Source organism: Battus philenor, unplaced genomic scaffold (assembly GCF_028537555.1).
Source record: "Battus philenor isolate CCGP_79_NKW_IND1 unplaced genomic scaffold, ilBatPhil1.0.hap1 SCAF_20, whole genome shotgun sequence".
Taxonomy (NCBI): Eukaryota; Metazoa; Arthropoda; class Insecta; order Lepidoptera; family Papilionidae; genus Battus; species Battus philenor.
In genome coordinates this window covers 6,049,724-6,070,488 of record NW_027181683.1, presented here as the reverse complement: position 1 = coordinate 6,070,488, position 20,765 = coordinate 6,049,724, and the positions used below count along the sequence as shown (strand labels likewise).

Genomic DNA, 20,765 nt, shown 5'->3' with positions numbered 1-20,765 from the left:
ACTTACTACCTAAGTTTCTACGTAATAAATTCCGTATCTTATTACACATAAAATACTCATACGCACGCAAGTATTTTCAACCTTAACTTGTAATTATTCCTTGCGTTATCTCTTTAGGATAACTTAAAAACTTAGAAATTAAAACAAAAACATCTTCATTTGTATTTGTAAATAGAAACAAACATTATTTTAGAGCTCCTAAACTTAATTGAAATGAAAACCTTGAGGACGTTACGCCGGAAAACCATCATCTGGTCGGAAATCTCGATGCGCATCATGGTGAGGCCATTTGTAATTAGTTATTTAATGACTCCATGAATTCGCGAAAAACCACTAATTTTCGTCTGTGACTCATTCAGAGGCAAGTACGATGTTCGTCGGACGGAGTTAATATAACGCACTTGAAAGAGAGAAATTGTGAAGGATAAGAGAGAGAGGGTAAAAAAAATTGTAAAATTTATACCTGTTCCCAAAGTAAGATTAAAAGATATATGATTAGAACATAAAAACGAAAGGCTACCAAAAACGTAAGCCATTTAAAATTATATAGCGCCCTTTTAACCGCACTTCTCTACGTAAGTGAAAGGTGATAGTGAAGTAATATTAAGATGTTTTAATACATGGATACTTTTTTAAAGCTTTGAAAGTAATAATTTATATTTTAGATATAAATCGAAAATTCGTCAATATGTCTGTATCTGACAGTCATACATACATATTGACAAATTTTCGGTTTTATAACTTGGTTTATAACTTTGAAGTAATAATAAATATGCCTTCATTTCAGTCATTGTTCATCATTCCTGCTATAATATTCATTAGGGATAATCAGTATGCGGCGGTTCATTAAACATGTTCATGTGACTCGCCAAACATTTCTATAATTGAATTTATTTTATCGACTCTCTCATTATTATTATAAAATTAATTTTAATAAAATGGCTGTTAAACCGAAACAATTATTTAATAATACATACCGATCAAAACTGAGTGATAAACGGTTAGAAAGCTGCGTACGTATTATATACACGCTTGTAACAAAAAAAAACTGCAAATTTTTTAGCTATATTCGTTTCTCCGTTCTTATCTTGTTTATTATTATTTTGCTTTTAAAATTTGTATATTTTATTATTCTAATATTTATTAAAAATAATTATAGATTATCTGCGACCCGCCAAAAAATTTAAAAATTTAAATTTACCCATTGATTAAAATAGGTTGCTCACCCCCTGATCTACATGGATATGGAATCCATGGAGATCATTTCGGTTCTACGAATTTTCAAAGCACGTTTCAATCACAGGACAGATAAAATTCAAACCAGAAATACTCTGAATTGTATGGTCATAGCATCTGAAACGTGAAAATGAAAGATGTCGACTGACATTTTGTTACTGTAATCGCATTCTAACCTCTGTTACCATTCTCTCTAATAAGACAAATTATGAGTTTTTAGTATAAGCTCTGTCCTATCAATATAGTGTTGTTGAAATAACTTAATATTTCTATTAATTTAGGATAACTATATAAAATGTAATAAAAAACTTTTTTGGTTTAAAAATGTGTATATTGTTCGTTCAGCCATAAATGAGTAAGTAATTCTACTGAAAAATGGTCTCCCTTGTAAATTTGTATTTTAATAGATGATAAATCTCAAAAACAATTGGACATTTATATTTTATTTAGACCTAAATGAGTAACGTATTTTTTGTATAAAAATAATCTCACGAAATCATTTGTGAAATTTAGATTCTAATCCTTAAAAGTTTAGTGCATGGGTAAAAAAAATATAGGCTTATTTTATACTATGTTTTTAATCAAATTTGTGGATTGATTATTTATTATATAATAATAAATTAACATTTTTAAAAATAATGTAACGAGCATTTTATGTATGAGAATAACGCTTCTGTTATGTTTGTTTTTTTTCCTCAAAGTTTATGGTGATTCATTGGTTGAATCAATAACAACCTTTTTAGGGATAACAATGCAAACGTTAATTCACTGTCGACATTATTATTTTATCCAGTACAGAGACCTTTAGAATTGCCTAAAAGTTCAGTCGCTTATACATTTGACCTCGAAAGCGAGCGAGACAGAACATCTGCGAATGGCTTACCGGAACGAAAGTGTACCAGCCAGTCTTTACGATTATGTGACAACAGAGTATATATCAATTAGTCGATACAATATCGTCTTAACGTAATAGACGTCGTATCTGACATAATTTTTTTTTAAATTTTTTAAACTGTAAAAGCCAGAAAGTCTAACAGCCTCCTGTACCGATCGAATATCTGTGACACTTCATAATTAAATATCTATTTATATTATACATAAATAAATATTACTATATAAATAAGAGAGAATTGATAATGATGAACAACTTTATTTAAAGATACGTGTAGATTTTAATACAGACATTTAGACAAATATTACACCAAATATTATTAAAATCAAACAAATACTACATGCTTTATAGACAATATCTAAATATACAATATGCTCATTTAAATAAAGTTTATAACAATTTTTTTTGCTGACACACTATACAAGGTAATTAGTTACAGATGTAAAAGTTTTAAAGGGGTGAATGTGTAGCTTTTTTGCCTGTAAAAGGCTTGTAAAACTCACCCTGAAATATATTTCTTTAAATTATTTTTGGAATGTGACAGGCCAATAAGTTCTGACAGTACAAAATCTGCAGGAACAAATAGTAAATAATTATTAATTTTAATATGTACAAAACCTTTTAAGTATTATACTATTATTATTTATTTTATAATTTATAGAACCAATGATTTCTGGATATAAACTGAAAACAAATGAGGTACAGATTCCCCACTTCCGAGCATGTATATATATATCTTTAACCAATGAACTTGTGCATACGGAAGAAATCTCGTTTTGTACTTTGTCAATCATATGCGATTTCCTGTAAAGTCCTGTAATGCAATAAAAAATGAATGAATATATAAAATGGCACATGAGCCGAGATGTCATAAATGCCATTGACTATAAAAGTAAAAGTTTAGTGTCATTTTATATAACATCAGTTCGTTAATATCGCCTACGTATAATTTTAAGACATATTTTACGGTTGTTGCTTAAGAGATATCATAATCGTGGTACGCGATATCCAGTCTGTTGTGGCTATGAGAACGGCGGGAATAAATATTTATAATTTTTGGCTGCATTTTCTCAAGAAACACAATAACATTTTTTTTAACTAGCGCATTGGAATCACAATGTATTAACGAAAATTTTGTAATACAGGGTGATTGGTTATAGTTACAAAAGCTTTAAAGAATGAAATATATATAGCTCATTTATCAGCAAAAAGCTTTAAACCTTTTACACGTTTCCAATCTCTCTTTATTTCAATATTTTTGTTCATCAGGCAAAATTTACGTAAATAATTACTTGTATAAAAAAACCACTCTGAAATGTGTTATATTCTATTAGAATTCTGTTAGAATGTTATAGGTTAACTTTTTGTAGTATATAGTCTGCAGGGATATAAAACAATAATAAACTTTATAAGGAAGTAATCAAAATTTCTTATAATAATAATTCGTATATCAGTCATTTATTTTGTGATAGATAAACCCATATATTACGTGAGAGTAAATGAGCCATTAATCAACCTGTATATGTGCATAGTTAAAATAATGATTGACATTTGCAAAATTGCATTGCAAAATCAGATATCAGTTTTTTATTACGATATTTAAATGCGTAAATGTGAGATTTTTCCTCTTTTGTCTTAAGTAGTTAACAAAGAAGTTTATGTTTATTTCCCACACTAAAACAATTTTAATTACAAACTTCTGTACATTCCAATCTCGCATTATCAAATGTTTATCGTCCTTAAACAAAGCAAAGCTAATTACTTAATAAATCTTGACAATATGTATTACCTTCCTCTACACGTCGTTTCTCTCAAATCTATTTTATCTTATTTTAACCATATCTGTGTCTCGTTTGCAATTACAATACTTAACAGGTTTTTTTCTATATTATCGAATTATCGACTACCATCCTTTCGTTACTATAAGAGATTTAAAAATGTACTAGTATAGTAAATACTGTTCAAAATAAAATGTCATAAATCATCAAAACTTTAGATTTAGGAATTCTAGTTTATAGATTTATCTCGGAAATAAACATTTTATTTAATTCAAAACATCATTGATAAATAAAAGCCATAAATATAAACAAGGTAAGCTATAACATCTTTGAAATAAATACTTCTGAAATTACATTAATTTTAAGATATGGAACAAATTAGGATGTTTCGCCATTTTTTTTCGTGAATGTCTGTCAAAGCATATTCCTCATTCTTTTTCAACCGTTTTTGTAAGGCTTGTGCTGATTTGGGGCACATCTTTTCTTTCTAAAAATAATGACAAAAGGGCTTGATATGTTAATGGAGGTCGCCATTACTGTAACGTTATTTTAAATCTCTAAAACTTTTCTCTGTCTTTCCCCAAATTAAAAATAAATAAATTGTTAAAATAAAACAACCATATTTTACGTAATTTGCCGAACAAAGAACCTGCAATCAGAGTCGCAGATCTAAACCTTTGCTGTGTCAAATAGTTCATGGATTCCACTTGGGCTCTGTAACTCAAATGGCTAATTTCAATTACCTGGTTAGTAAAATTTAGTCAGTAAAACATACTAAACTAACATCTGTTTACCATAATGATGAGACCGACATTTTTTTACTATGTAATCGCATCCTAAAGTCTAAACCCAATCTCACCAATGAAATAAATTGTTCATATACATAATACAGTATAATTACATTGCCTTAAAATCTTTATATCAATGAGAGTTTAAATAAACTACATGAATTGAACATGAATCTTTTTTTTATTCGAGTCGTAAGTAGTATGTTCCTTGAATAGATGCCGTAGGTTTAAACCTTCACTGTAAGTCCATTTAAAGCATTTGACATAACTGCAACTATAATTTTTTATTATAATGTATACTTATCATGGCAATAATAAAGCGAATTAAAAATAAAATGTTCATTGTTTCCGCTTTATTATTAACTATGACGTTATTACTCGTATAATTGTAATTAAAATTTCAATGTCAGCCGATAGCTGCCCAATGCAAGGTATAGGCCTGCTTCAAAGATCGCCACGATGACCGTTCTTGCTTAGTTAAAATTTATATGACCTTAATCACAAGCAGCGCATTTCATGGCCACAGCGCATGACTCACAATTACGCGGAGAAAGCGCAGCCGACGACATCCACAGGGACTCGCGAACCAAATGCAGATGAAATATGCTAAAGCACACGTACCGCACACAGAGCGATCGGTTAACAAACATATATTTGACGAATTTGGTAAGAGGTTGTTTTGTAAGCCGGTAAAAGTGTTAAAAATACGTGTTTTGATTCCAAAGTTGACTAAAGAGAGAACTGCCAATGTGACATGCCCAACACAATGTTATTATATTTGAAATTTGTATACTTATTAAAAGTCGAATCTTGATCTACTTGTGCGCGTGATTTTTAATTAATCAATTCAATTCAGTGGTATAACTAATTATATAAACAAAGCTTTCGACAAACTCACTGCCATGGTCAGAATTAATGAACATTACAAAACCTTTATGTAAAACAAATAGACGATGACTCTAAATGTGTGTTTTTTTATTTCTTTTGAATTTTTGTATACGTCTTAATATGTCGAAAGTTGTTGACCCTAATATGTTATCCCTGTCGCACGAAATACGACTGACAAAACGTAACATAGGTAGTATGGTAGAGAGATAGTGCTCTACGAAGCCGAAATTAGCCGATTATCACTTTCCAAAGGTCGAAGTGCAATATTTATGGCCGGGTACTGTAAATGAATGTATCCATTTAACCTTTACATACATATTGTTGCTAATTGCATCAATTTTCAAATAACTGTAACAAAAAACCCGAGGGTGTCCAATCTCTAACAAACATTAGTTATTCTAGTTAGTTTATTTAGTTGTTTATGATTTTGAGACTGGGATCCAAAAATCAAGTTTTTCAGTACAGTTTTATTCATTATTCTTCTTTGATCCATCACAATATATATATATCTATTTGTTGACAAAGGCACGTTGATGTATACCGAGAAATCGAGACCCAACACATGTAAACACATATAGCCGGACTCTCACTGACTCACGGACGCACCCAGTCCCACGGGACGGGCACGCCCGCTGCCAACTACGCTCCAGCCACTGATCTCTACCAATTCACATCACTACAGAGTAACACCGATAGCGCAACACACAGATTTACCCAGGAGTCCCAGAAACCAGGTTCCCATGTTAAATAGACCCACTGTCTTAAGCACATCGGCCACTATCTAGGACAACACCCAGTCCTATCCAGGAATCCCGGAAACACGGGCACGGCTCCCGTGTAAATCAGGTAGGCCCATCGTCCTAGGCTATCATCAAACACGGCCGGATCACTGATCCGGAAGGGTCCTCCACACTCGCCCCTGCAGACCCGCCACAACCACCATCATCTCTACATCGTCTTTAATATCTCTCGATATACATCTCATAATACAAATCAATCTATTGGTAGATTGATTGGTTTGTGCAACTTACCCGGGCGAAGGGTAAGTTCTAACAAACCGTCATTGTGCAAGAATCTTACCACGTGAGACCTGTGACCGTTTTACCAATCGGTCACAGCACAACACGGCTCCACTTTTCAATATTTCACCTGCGCACGGAGTGCGCCATCACATCCCTCACCAGCGCATATCGTATTCTCCATTGCACGTGTATACTCCGTGCGCCAACATAAGCCTCATCAACGCTTGTACTCTTTATCCTGAAAAATGCTATTTCCCCCTCCCCTAATAAAAATCGGTCTTTCCGAATAACATTTCGTCCTTCCGAATAACATTTCGTCCTTCAATATAAAATTCGGTCTTCATGCATTTTCCATCTTGACATAATCTGTCATAAAAAAGTAAAACAGCATAGCGACAATGCGTTGGCAGAGGTTTAATACATTTAATTGCACTAACCATGGGTCCGAAAAATCGCGTGTTTTGCGACAATTCGTAATAGTTTTACCAATTTTCTACTAAGTAGGTTTTGCAACTTTTTATTTGAAATTCATATTGTTTTGATATAAATAATTGCTATTTTTTTCATAGAGGCGTTATAGATTATTACATGTGAAAAGTAATAGTTACCGAAATTAATGTTATGCTATAGTATGATAAAACATGTAAAATAAGAAAGCAAAGTTTGTTATATTTGGATAAATTGACTTCTAAACAATGAGAAACTAATATTAACATTTTGAATTCAATAAATATACAAATTTCAATGAACCATTTTAAAACAAGTGTACTTATTTTCATTTTATAAACTAATAACTTTTTAAGCTTTCTCTTGTCACCTAAACTGACGTTCATGCAAAAAACTAAAACGTTCACTTTAAATATAACCTTTTAGTAGTAATATAAATTAATAGTAATATAAAAACAGCATTGTTACAAAAGACAATTTTGCAAGTTTCCAAAAATTTTTTTAAATATTTTATTACATGTATCAGTGATTATATTGTAAATGTTACTATATATAAATAATTTATATAAGAGCGTAATCCAAGAATATCCAATTACATTTAATTCATGTAAAAACCGAGTTTAATATAAAAAGTTTTATTATTCGATCATTAATTTAATTTTTTAACCAGTTAACCAGGAAATCGTGATTACTAAAATTTACTTCTTATGTAAAATGTTATATCTATGTCTGGAATTAATATTTCGCTACTATTATGCGATTAATTTTAAAATATTAATTTGTCTTACAGTAAATGTCACCAATACCGTAACTTGCTTAATCACTTTCATCAATACAGACAATATTATATAAAGAAGAATATTATCTGGTTAAGTTGTAGGGTGCAAATTATATGTTTAAAATATATGGATGACCTACGCTCAATAGTTCAAGGGGCTGCAACATACATATAGTATATAAGGATTAAGTACTAAAATATTGTTAAATAATTCTAAAATTAATTATTATCTGTTGACTGTCAGTATCTGACATTTATAATAAAATTTTCTATCATTGTTTCTAAGTAGTACAAGTTTATAGAAATAGGAAAGGCAAATAGAAATCAGTATTAAACACTCCAAGTCATCAAGCAAACTAATACATCATTATTGTACGAATGATAGGTATAAATTGACATTTTAAACCGCTAACTTCATTCTTGGCTCCTTGTGAACTAATGACATAAGTTGTATTTTCTGGTACTAACTCTATTCGGCGAATATAGTAACAGTTTAGATAAAAGAATAATTACGATTAAAATACTTAAATATAGATATCTTAATAATCTGATAATGTATGAAATATTAAATTTTATTTTGTATTTTAAACAATGTACCGAATGAAAAATATCGATTAAAGAACACATCGATTAGTCATCGAGATTCTCGTTAGTCGATAGGGTAAGCAGTTGGCATCATTGCTCTTTCAATTCTTTGAACTTGTATACAGATTTGTCACCCGTGTAGAATTAGATATCGTTATAAAATATATTTTTGTGATACAGACTGATCGTGTTTAAACTTTTGCATAAAATTGTGAGACCACCCAAAAAGTGTCTTTGTGACGTTTTGTTTAACTACGTATGTTCAGTTTAAATCAGTGCACCACACAAAAATGAATAACATCGCTAGAACACCGAAAACGACGCCAATAACTGATGATTACGATATTTCTAACACAGTTCTCGGCCTTGGGATCAATGGAAAGGTATGTTTACGAATATGCATCGTTTAAGATTATTTTAAAAAAGTTTCTTCAAAAATTGCACATTGTTTACAAGTATGACGTAAAGATCAAAATTAGCCCGTGCGTAAGTTTTTTTTTTACGGAGATGTCGCGATTGACTATACAACTTTAGCCGACAAGGACTTTAGTTGCTAAAATACCAATGTCATTTTTTTCTACATGATAAAAATACTAAATGGTTAGATTATATAAGATAATATAATTTTCTCATAATTTTATTACTGTCACTGGTCTGTGAGTTATTATATATTTTTTTCGTGATAGTGTGCAGATCATTCTAACGCTTTATTAAGTATATCTTCCTGAAATGTTGAATCTTATACTTAACTTTTTGGTAACTCTAATTGAAAACAAAGTAGATTTTACAATTATTTTTAAATTAGATTTCATATATATTAGATATTAAATTTATATAATTTTAGTAAATAATAAATTTAAGTGACTATCCCTCAATCTTAGTTAATTTCTCAATAATTTATTGTACCCAGACTAGTTATTATATTCGGTTTATATATAAACATAATATATATGTTTATGTATATAAAATAATAGTATATATATAAAAATATAATAATATTATATACATAACATAATCTGTTTATATATGTATATAAACAATATTTATATACACATAAATATTAAATGATAAAAATTCAGCTTGCTGTAAAGACTAGTTATATCCTTTCTAGTGTAATGATACCATTATAGCTTTATGTCAGTAAATTAAAAGACATCCGCTATCTCAACTTTTTTCTAGAGAAATGTTTTGTTTCACACATTTTGTCTTCATTGTGTGTAAATAGTTCTAGTTCCCTATGCATATATGCAAACCCTCCAACATGACAGACTCATCATATAATGTAATGAAACAGCTACTGCTTTGGGTTACATATTTACAACATAACAAAATTAATAATAACAAAATTATCATTTACTATAAGCAAACAGTTAAACAGTGGTATCTAATTATTAGTGTCTAATCTGAAAATAGAGCTGAAACATGTGCAAATGAGAGCAAAAAAGGGAAATAATAATTGTAATTGTAACAAATAAAGACAAATGCTAATGTCTGTGAGAAAGACTTGTAAAAGATCTGATAATACTAACTTCACAGTAACAAAAAACAAAGTGCTGAACTTATTTTTGATGACGGAATGAACTAAGTTTCTCTTGCACCCTGTGACATGCTACTCCATAAAACGTCCCTAAATTTCTTAATTATTGAAAAACATCAAGACTCATAAAAGCATTCTTACTTAGCTATTAATAAGCAGCACTTTATCTCCTCCTCACTTACAGTTGCGAGTAAAATTTTAAAGTAACATATGTTGTTTTAAGATGTTAATGATAGATGCAAATTGGGGATATTAATTTATAAAAATGTATTACCACTCTAAGTTAGTAGCAAGCCGTGTTATTTACCTTTTGAAAATCCATTTAAAGAATAAAAATTATATTATGGGGCATTATTAAATTAATTGTTAAATAATACAAGCTCTTATATTTATAATTCTCAGCAATTTGAAATATACATGCAAAGGTATAAAATTCCTAGTATTGTGTAATCTTTTGTAAAATTATAGGTAAAACAATTAGATGTAGTAGTAGCTAAGTGATAATTAAATTTATATTCATCTTGTTTTTTATGCAAATTGTTTTTATTAATATAACATAGTTGATCATACTGAAAACATGTTACATCTTTATTTAAATTTGCATATATGTATGTGGACACTGACAATTATCCTTTCACTTTTACAGGAAACACATAAATGAATATAAATCATTAATTAAATAAATTAAAAATCTGTACAAATAAAAAATAATTTTTGCTTTAAAAGTGAAAGGTTAATTATCAGTGTCCATGAGCTTGCCAACTTCCTGAGTTATCCTAATTGCTTAAGAAATAAAAAAATAAATAACAATATCTGTTAGGTACTCCATATCTAAATAGTATTTGTATTTATTGAATAATAATAATAGAGTATTCTTTTTTAAATTGAAAAACAGTAGGAGAACAAGGTCTTATAGAGCAAATCTTGTATTAGGGGGCCTGGAAAGTAATGTTGCTTAAAAGTTAAATTCACATGACTACATGTTTAACAAGTTTTTATTTCTAATCAACAATAGATTCACCTTTGTTATCAACAACCTTTTGCCATCTAGTATATAAATTTTCAATGCCGAAGCGGTAAAAATCAACCAGTTTTTCTGTCTGGACCCCTCATATGTATGTATGTGTGTATGTATGTATTTACATACATACATATATATATATATATATATATATATATATATATATAGATAGATAGATAGATAGATATATACAATTTCTGGCTATGTACTACATACACATCTAGATATCTCTGGAACCGAAACGTATAGTCACATGGAAATGGGGTTGAGGGTATGTTTATTAAACAAAAAATAAACTAAAGCTTTTGTGGGTATAAAATTTGATCAAAAGATTTGAATATTAAGAGTTACTAAGAATTGATTTTATAAATAATAATATGAAGTACAGACAACACTAAGCATGCAGAGGACAGCTAATAACCTATGAAAATATTATTTTTAAATATTATTTTAAAAATACACATATTATTTAAAAAAAAATATTTTCTGCTAATATTATTTTAAACTTTAATGATTTACTTTTATATTTGAACATTATAATTAGCAGCATGTGGACGTTTGTCAACCACTTTGATGTTTAAAATACAGAATATTTAAGTCTATAAATAAAAAGGTCTTTCCGGCGCCATAACTGTTCCAACTCAATGATCAGTCATTAAAGTTCGTTGCCTTACTTGGTATGTTTGTGTGATATTACAAATGTGATGTTATTTTTAGAACCAATCTATACTTACATCATGTAAATACATATTAAAATGATTATACATTTTTATACAATGATTATAAAAGTTATTAAATATATATAGTCGAGAGTCCTATATATCTGCTGTTTGAAATTGCACAGATAGGTCCCCATCTTGGTGACATAATAAAGGTCAAGAGATGTAGCCGGATGCGGGTAGTACAAGACTGGCCATCGTGGCGATCTTAGGGGAAGTCTATACCTTAGCGTGGGCGCCTATTGGATAACATGATGATGATAAGAGATTTTCACCTATCTACTGACTCATCATGATAAATCTGGAGTACTTCTATCGCTGTGTATAGGTCAGTTAATCGAATTTTACGAAATTTCTCCGTGTAAGATGATTGAGGGGGCAGTTCATTAAAAGATGCATATTTTCAAACTATAGACCACAGTATAAATCATTAACAAAATATTTTTTGCATGTTATAAATGACCACAAAATGCGGGAATGCGGGCCAAGCGAAGCGGGCGTGGGCGCGAGGGACAACTGTCACTTATATATATATATATATATATATATCAAAATTAAATACAAAAATGGCAATGTAATAAATTAAGATATGTAACGAAAACAGAAAATTAATTGAAGGTCGATTTAATCAAATTATTTAATTTAATTAATTACTCTCGCAGATGAGAGCTGTCTCAACAATATAAAAAAAACATGTTTTAAAGTAACAACAAAATCTACAATAAATGATGAACTTTGATAGTTTGATAACGTTTTATTCGGGGATTTCAATACAGCAATATTATTTTCTTAAACTTGCTTACGTTAATTCTTAAAAGACGATCACGTGTTATTTCTGTAAAACCTAAATTAAATTTCACAATGATCATAAAAATAAAATGTCTTCAGGTGGTACTTCGTAACGAAAAGGAATTGTGTCACTTTAATTATATGTTTAATCTACCATAATCTACTATTCATCGCAAGTATTTTCTATTACTAAGTGGTATACTACCACTACGGTAGCCAAGCGATAGAGAACAGACTTGTGATCATAGTTCGCGGGTTCGCTTCCCAGGACACGATAAATTAAATCACACTTTGTGCATTAATTATGTGAGATTGCCACTGCTCACAAACAAGTTTCCAGGCGATGGGTACTAAAAAACCGCGTAAAAGGCGTACTCTGCGTACCAAAAACCCATACTGCAATCGCTTACCCGTTTTTATATACCCATACAGATATTTTTGGGGGAGGCTCGTGCCTTGCAGTGGGCGTAGTGAGCTCATAAAGCTGAAACAATGACGTTTATTATATGTTTACCTTATTACATGATAATTATTTTCAAAAAATGTTGGCGGGGTAATATTTTAAAATAAAAACTACCTTCTTCTGGTTAGTAGCATTACTGTCATATTATCCTAATGCCTAAAAAATCAAATCCGGTGAAATTGTGGTATGTAACTGTCACATTTGAAGTTCCCCAGGGAGCCCTCGAACTTAACTACCTTCAAAAAAGTTTTAGGCTAAGCGCTCTTTGCGCCCTGCCCCCTCGCTCTCGTAGAATTCATAAATGCCATTTGGAAGCTGTGTAAGCCAGTTAAAAAAAGGAAAAACAGTTTTAGACGCTGTCATTTTATATGTTGAATATGTTAAAAGCCTTGTTTTACTCCTTTTTTAAAGTAAAAACGAAAGTTATGTGTAGCTGCTAAATATGTACATGGTACGCGGTTACGTCGCAATTCCGTCACAATAATTGCTCAAGATAAGGGAACGATAAATATTTAACAACCGCAGTTTATTCCGCGACCATATTTATCTGAATTCATTCACACTTAACTCGCAATCAAAAAATCGTCAATTAATTTAAAAAAAATGAATAGGAAGTAGTTATAATAATATAGCCTCTTATTCCGAGAAACAAAAAAAAAATCAAAAACGAATTTTTGAAATGTCCTTAATCTCTCCACTCCACTGTCGTCCTGTGCTATTCTGTAGTACAGATAGCCAGCTGTCAGTTTGATATCACCTGTCCACCTTCTTCTCAACCTACCTTCGCGGGAAGAAATAATTATGGTTTCATTTAAAATTTCAAAGACAGAATTATATTGTTAGTTCTCTTTAGAGACGTAACTTCAGCAAGCGGGCGCCGAATCCATCGTGTTGCAGCGGCTTACCTTTTTGAAATGCCCTTTTATATTCACCTAGCAAGAAGCGTTCGCGTCTCGCCTATTGGTGACTAACTTACTAACTTTCCCAATTAAAACGTATAATATAAAAAAAAAAGTTCTTAATTATATCCACGAACGAAAAGGTAGTAGTATTTCACCGACAAAGATGTATTTGTTCACCAGAACCAAAAATATTTTTCTATTTAACGAGCAGTAAAGACGCTGCAACCTGCATTATTTGAAATAAGCATGTTACATTGTTTATATAAGTAACGTAACTCACATATAACATTGTTAACTAGCTAGCTAGTCGTGTTTGAAAATAATAATAAAATCACTGATTTTTGTCAGCAACGGCAATTTGATGTCATAAATAAGTGACACTCGACGTTACTAGTGAAAATCTTAAAATAGTTGAGAATTCGACAAAAATCAACGGGAGCTACACTAAGTAGAAAAAAAATAGTTGATTTTTATTGTGTTCAAAATCAATCTAGTTGGGGTGTAAATTACTACGTCTTCGTTTTCGTGTCTCAATATTACAAAAATTGGTTATTTTAAATAGCTAAAATTTACATATTAATGAGGAAATAAATGAACTAAAAAACGTTTATTATAAATATACATAGTCAAGGTTGAGGGAAGTCACTGTATGCGGGCAGCCCGTTCTTTGCGGGAGGCCTATGCTCAGTAGAAAGCGTCTATCGGCTGAAAATAAAAAGATTATACAAAAATTAGTTTTACACTTGATTTAATATCAAAATAGAATACTTTAATAGAAAATTATGCAACTAATTAATATTTTATGATAGTTACCCACTTTAATGTGCACCTTAGCTTGTGAAAGTACTGGGCTTTTAATACGGGTTTTATATCTGAACTCAAAAATACAGTTCTTTATTTAAAATTACATTAACAAATAAAAAGATTTTCTACAAATATTTCTAATCATTTTGTTTGAGTATTATAATATTTAGTCAATAAATATTATTATGCATCTTATTTTAATTAAACGTTTGTTTATTGTGTATGTATTTTATTAATAATTATACAGGTCGCTTGGAGGCAGATTTATGTTTTCAAACTTAAATAAAAAATGTGATATTGTACTTTTCCTGATAGTTGTGGATTTTCACGTAAAATGCTTCAATGAAAATAGTTCAATGTTTTACGGAGACCTTGAAAATCGATTAGGTCCGGGCTAAGGTGTGTTTATAGCGGAAGCGTTTGTGCGAAATCTCTGCATTCAAGAACAGAATAAGTATTTAGTAAAAATTTTATCTGGGGATTGTTTATATTCATTAGGCAATGTTTTACATCTATTGTTAGTGTAGGATAGTTGATACATAAAACTTTTTTGTTTTCTTACCTGTCTTGCAGAAGGCACTAAAATGTTATGAAGTATAAAATAATAAAAAATATCTTAAATTACTCATTAAACCTGACTGGTTTATTTTGTTCGAGATATATAGTAACTAATTCGTTAATTTAGTACACCAATATGTTAAAATAGATTCTGAGTTCTGATAACGTTTATCAAATATCGATTACGTCCGTACCCTATGCGGCACGCTGAGGTGAGTCAGTTACGCACTTTAAGCTTACCATGATTACTGTAATAAATTCGTTAATCTTCAATTTGCAACATACGGAAAATGTCATCTACTATGTATATATAACCAGACTATATACCGGAGAGTTAGTATTGAAAACAAACTCTTTTGAATGGCATCTCAAGTTAACTTATGTCGGTCAAGTAACTACATGGATGACCTGTTCAAGCGGTCTCCCAATAGTGAAATATGTAAACCTATCCAAACCGATACATAAGTATAGTTAGTCGGAAAAAAAATCAAACTAAATCCTTTTTGATGAACATCTAATACGCCCAGACGCCTTGTGTCATCTCACAATCATAAAACTGTTGATGCCATAAAGAAAAACAACATTTTTGTGAAAAGGTTTTTAGTTTAAAAACGTTATCAGGAATAGGCTTCACTACAACTATGTCATTTCTTCTGCCCCAATTAATCTTACATGGTAATAATCTTAGACCAATATCACAGAATCAACCCGGTATGTCGTATTGCTAGTTATGATCGATATAAATTATAATTCATTTCGGAAATTTAAATATTACAACTTTTATACGTAATTATTTTTATAGTGATAAGTTTTCATTGTCATGATGAAAAAAAAGAAGGAATTGAATTTAGTTTCTCATCGGGAAGACTTTCGTCACTTATACAATGAAAAATGAAAATCTTGTACTAATATTAATGAAAATAAACATTATTATAATTAATTAGGAACATCCTTAGCCAGAGTTATGTGTTATCTTGTTTTCACAAGTATTTTTTAATTTTTGTTTTGAAAAAACATCGCATTTTATATACTACTATTATTTTTCAATTAATTCTGTCTCACATTTCTTCACATCTTTTCTGGGTATTACGTGCGTTATATAAAAAAATTAGCCTCGACATTCTCGGCTATGATAAAACACGGAACCGCGCTTAATCCATGTGTTTTATTAACTTAATTTATAGAATTAGCGTGTTTAGAATTACAACGCAGGAAAATTATGTGAACAAATATAAAATGAATAAATGCTTTATATAATGAACTCTATTTTTGGAATCTTATAAATTCCCTAAATCGTTAAAAGTAAATGACACGTGAAAGAATGTTAAGTGGAAAAAACATTAAATTTTAATGTACCATTGTTAACTTGATATACACAGTTGTTTGCTGTTGATTATTGTATGGTACACCCTATCCAAAAATTTATGGTTTCAAAAATAGCGACATCAATATTCGAATTACTACATATAAAAATGAATTATTGTTTACTATTTGTCCCAGCACACAGTCCTGCCAGAAGTTAATGACCTGTTGCTTTTTAATCGAAAAAATATTGTGACATATTTAAGATTGATCACTTTTTTTGATCACAGGCTGTTTGGAAATAGGTATAAAATTATCTCTTGAAATCAATTGTACCTATAACCAGTTACATTGAATATTGTCGACTTCTAAATTACGTGTATCATACGGTTATTTGAAATAATACAGGTAGATCTCTTTTTATGTGTAATAAAATCTATTTATATAAATATAGAGTTAGTTTTGGCAATAATTTAGGATGTGAAAAGTTATTGCTCAATGAAACCGTATAGAGTACCGTTACATACCGTCTGCAATTGTTGGATTATCAAACTAAAAATAAACTTTTGAACGCCAATGACCTTATACCCGACGAGTGTCTGACTCACGTGCATTGATAACGCATTTTCCGAGTACTCTTCTTGCTTGTATACGTTTTCCATTAGTCACGACTCCATGGAAGGGAGTGTATTGGATCTACGACTAGCCTAACTAGATAAGCTTTAGTAATTTTATTTTTATCAACGTGGCACCCAAGTGACCAAATCTCTATACAGGTTGTATGGTTTTAGCTGTAAAAGGAGTGAATATACAATTTATTAGTAAGCAAAAAGCTTCAGTTTTAACACCTATTTCCGATTATCCTTTTTAAAGTGTTCACTCATAAATATGTTACATAAATATCATTTTTTTCGACAGGCTATTAACTTCTGGCAGTACAAAGTTTGTAGTGATAGATAGTGAGCAATAATAAACTTTAAAATGAAGTTATCCTAATTTTGAAAATACTTTTTCGTACTATATTAACATGATGTTATTTATAATTTCTGAAATGATAGCATTTTGGATAAGCTGTACCATATATTAATTGTCAGAAAAAGAGCTATACACTCATCCCTTTAAACCTTTTACAGCTGTAACTAATTAGCCTGTATAAATCAGGCTGTCCTGGCAATAATTAAACAATGTTATGTAAAAAAAATCCTTTTTGGAAGATTTATACCAATAAGTACTAAAGAATTTCTTTTTGTTACACTTTAATAACGTATATTTTTATAGAAAAATACCTGTTTATGTTCGCAATTAACCAACTAGATAAACAATGTCGATGACTTCATTAAAAATATTCAACAACGCTTTTTATAATTATCTTAACACGTGACTTGCTCTAAGAAGTACAGACTGCGCATAGTGTCTATCATGTGGTCGGTACATGAATTGTTTGTTGAAAGATTTGTTCGCGACGTCTTTTTAACCTTGTGTATATCTAGATCATCAACATTAAATTTTTCAACGATTAAAGATGTATTTATTGTATTAGAGCTTTTGATAACGTCAATGACCTACAACTGATATTATCACTATAAACATATTTATATCGACAAGTAATGTAGCATTTTATTATTTTAGCAATAATTAAAGTTATCTTGTTAACTGTGGATATTTTTAAAAGTAATTATTAATGTACGGTAGTTTTAGAAAAAGTAGTCAGATGGTCCCCACTGCTTATAAAAGCGGACGTTAATGATTCAGAGATATATAGTACGAGTGTTGGGAGGCGCGCACTGCTAGTGTTTTAAAAGAGCTGTGTATTGGAGTGTATACACATTAACTTTTAGATTTTCTGAAATCTTGCCTCCACCATCAATTTCTCGTTAAAAACAACTTCTGCATACTCAAAAAAATCTGTTTTCAACGTAGAATGGATAATATTTCTTATCGACTTCAATATAAGTTAACCATCTGTTCGGATGATAATTACCACGGACCTGAGAGTAGCCGAAGGAAACGACTCGAGACTATATATTTTTAATAATATTAAATAAACAGGCGAACACATAACTTAAAGTGTTCTATATGCAATGAAGTCATTTACATTGTAGCAATTATAAGAACAAAAGTATTCTTTGACAATTTTTTTCTACCAAAAGGAACTTTCTGCACAATTAATGAAGTCCATCGAAAGATTTAATAAGAATATGTGTGGTTAAAGGATGTGTGATATCTTCAATGTCCTTTATTTGCGGTTGTAATCGTGTTACAATAATAAATATCAATGCTTAATAATTAATTATAAAAATAAACTTATTTACGATATTGCTAACACGTTTGCGCTTCCTCGATTTCGAATATAATTTTTACTGATTTCAATTGTCACCTGTCAGTTTATTGACCAAATTTTAGTGCCAAAAGAATTTCTGCAAATTATGATTATTAGCCGGGCATTATAATGATTTTCAATTAGTGCAGAAAACATTACGAGTTACGTTATTAATTGCTCTGAATGGTTGAATACATTTCAATCTTTGTTCGATGCTTCAAATGTATTTTTCAATTTAACTCAAAGACATAAATTTTAGAATGATTCGAAATGATGGTTTGATAATTGTATGCGTTCTAAAATCTTGTGTAACAGGATTTGCTACTAATGCTCATTTTGATCGAAGTATTGACTCATGCTCTTTAGTTACTCACATCTGGTCGTTAACATTATAAAACAGTTGTACTGTTAACAAATTTCGAATATAACCACACAGTAAAAGGTTATTCTATAAATTCACATTGTTTGCGAACGTGGGAACGGAGGAAGGCGCGATCTTTATCAGCATTAACTCGTTACAGTCGGTGCAATGAATGGATCGATGAGACAATTAGTGTATTGGCTCGCACGGTTTTAATTACACTGTTATTTGTGCGGTTATGGGTGAGGAGCGTAACATGTTGCCATAAATTCTTTCATCTTTTATTAATTATCAGTAATTTTTATAAATTGTAATGAAGCGGACATGGCAAGTTACTGTATAGCGTTGTGCCTAGTTCCTCAAACCATCAATCATTTCACTATTTTTCAGCCATAGAACGTCCACTAGTAGATATATGACCTCTCCTTACATTTTCAATAAGACTGTCTGGAAGTGGCATGCAGTCAGCGTTTTCACACGACCTTAATAGAGTCATCTTTGCACCTTGTGGCCGGCGTCCTTCACTGCGATTGCCAGCCCGTGCTCTCCATTTCAGATCTTTAAGGACCCAGCTACGATCTGTTATGCTCCTATGTGGCCTGTCTACTTTCGCTGATACAACCAATAAGTATGACGTCATTGTAAAACCATTTAATAAGGCTGATAATTGACTAAGCGTTACAACATCCGCTAAAAATATGATATATAAACACCTTGTATAAATTTTCCAAAAAATATACAATGTGTTTTAAGTAACTTAAAGCTTTTTGCACGCAGTTCGATAACATAATAAACCTGGTAACATTATTTTTATTAATTTATTTGTCAAGGTCCTTGCAAGCATTGCTTAAACAGGATTCCATCAATACCACATGCTTAATTTCAAAAATTAGCTAATTAGCTACACTTAACAGTTAAAAGAACTAATACAACCGTTCAAAACCTTAGGTCTATGAATATTTTGTCGGTTATTTTTTTTTAACTGCACTACACTACTGCCCGAGTGCCATTTCCGGTTTCCACAGGTTCAAGGTATTGTAAACCAGTGCTCCACAACCTTTTCCCATTTACGGTACGCTAAAATCTTTCATAGAATTTCGCGGCCCACCGAAAGCTGAATTCGAGAGACGAGTGAACGTGACGTGCCACTGTCGTCAAATACAAAATATGTACAATGGAAATTTGTTATAATTTCAATTTATTAATTTATATTGCGGCACGATGCGCGACGTTTGAAAGTTTTTTTTTTTCGACTAGAAGTTCTACGTTATATTATATACAATGTTAAGGTATTTCTACGCGGCAAACATCTTTATTGTTTTATGATTTCTAAAATCAAACAATCTTCTGTTTAATTAAATAACAAGTTATATTTGAATTGTATAGTGTTTAAATCGTTCGAAGCATAGTCGGTGATAAACAAAGCGCGACATTGACGTAGCAGAAACGCACTTAATTCTAATGAAATGTAAAGTACACTCTCAATTAAACCTCACTTATCAATACGAGTGTATGACGTATTTTAACCATGCGAGTTGCGTCAGAGATTGCCTTGCTTTTGAACTTTCATTGTGC

At 30.6% G+C, this 20,765-nt stretch overlaps 1 protein-coding gene across 1 annotated transcript in view; it reads left to right on the top strand.

Annotated features, from left to right (window-relative positions):
* Nucleotides 1–8,527: 8,527 nt before the first annotated feature.
* The window catches only part of MAPk-Ak2 (MAP kinase-activated protein kinase 2), a 38,601-nt gene continuing 26,363 nt past the window's right edge, over nt 8,528–20,765 (top strand). The window contains exon 1 of the mRNA XM_068765626.1: nt 8,528–8,797. Coding sequence (XP_068621727.1) covers nt 8,705–8,797 — 93 coding nt within the window. The 5' untranslated portion in view covers nt 8,528–8,704. The remainder of the gene's footprint in view (nt 8,798–20,765) is intronic.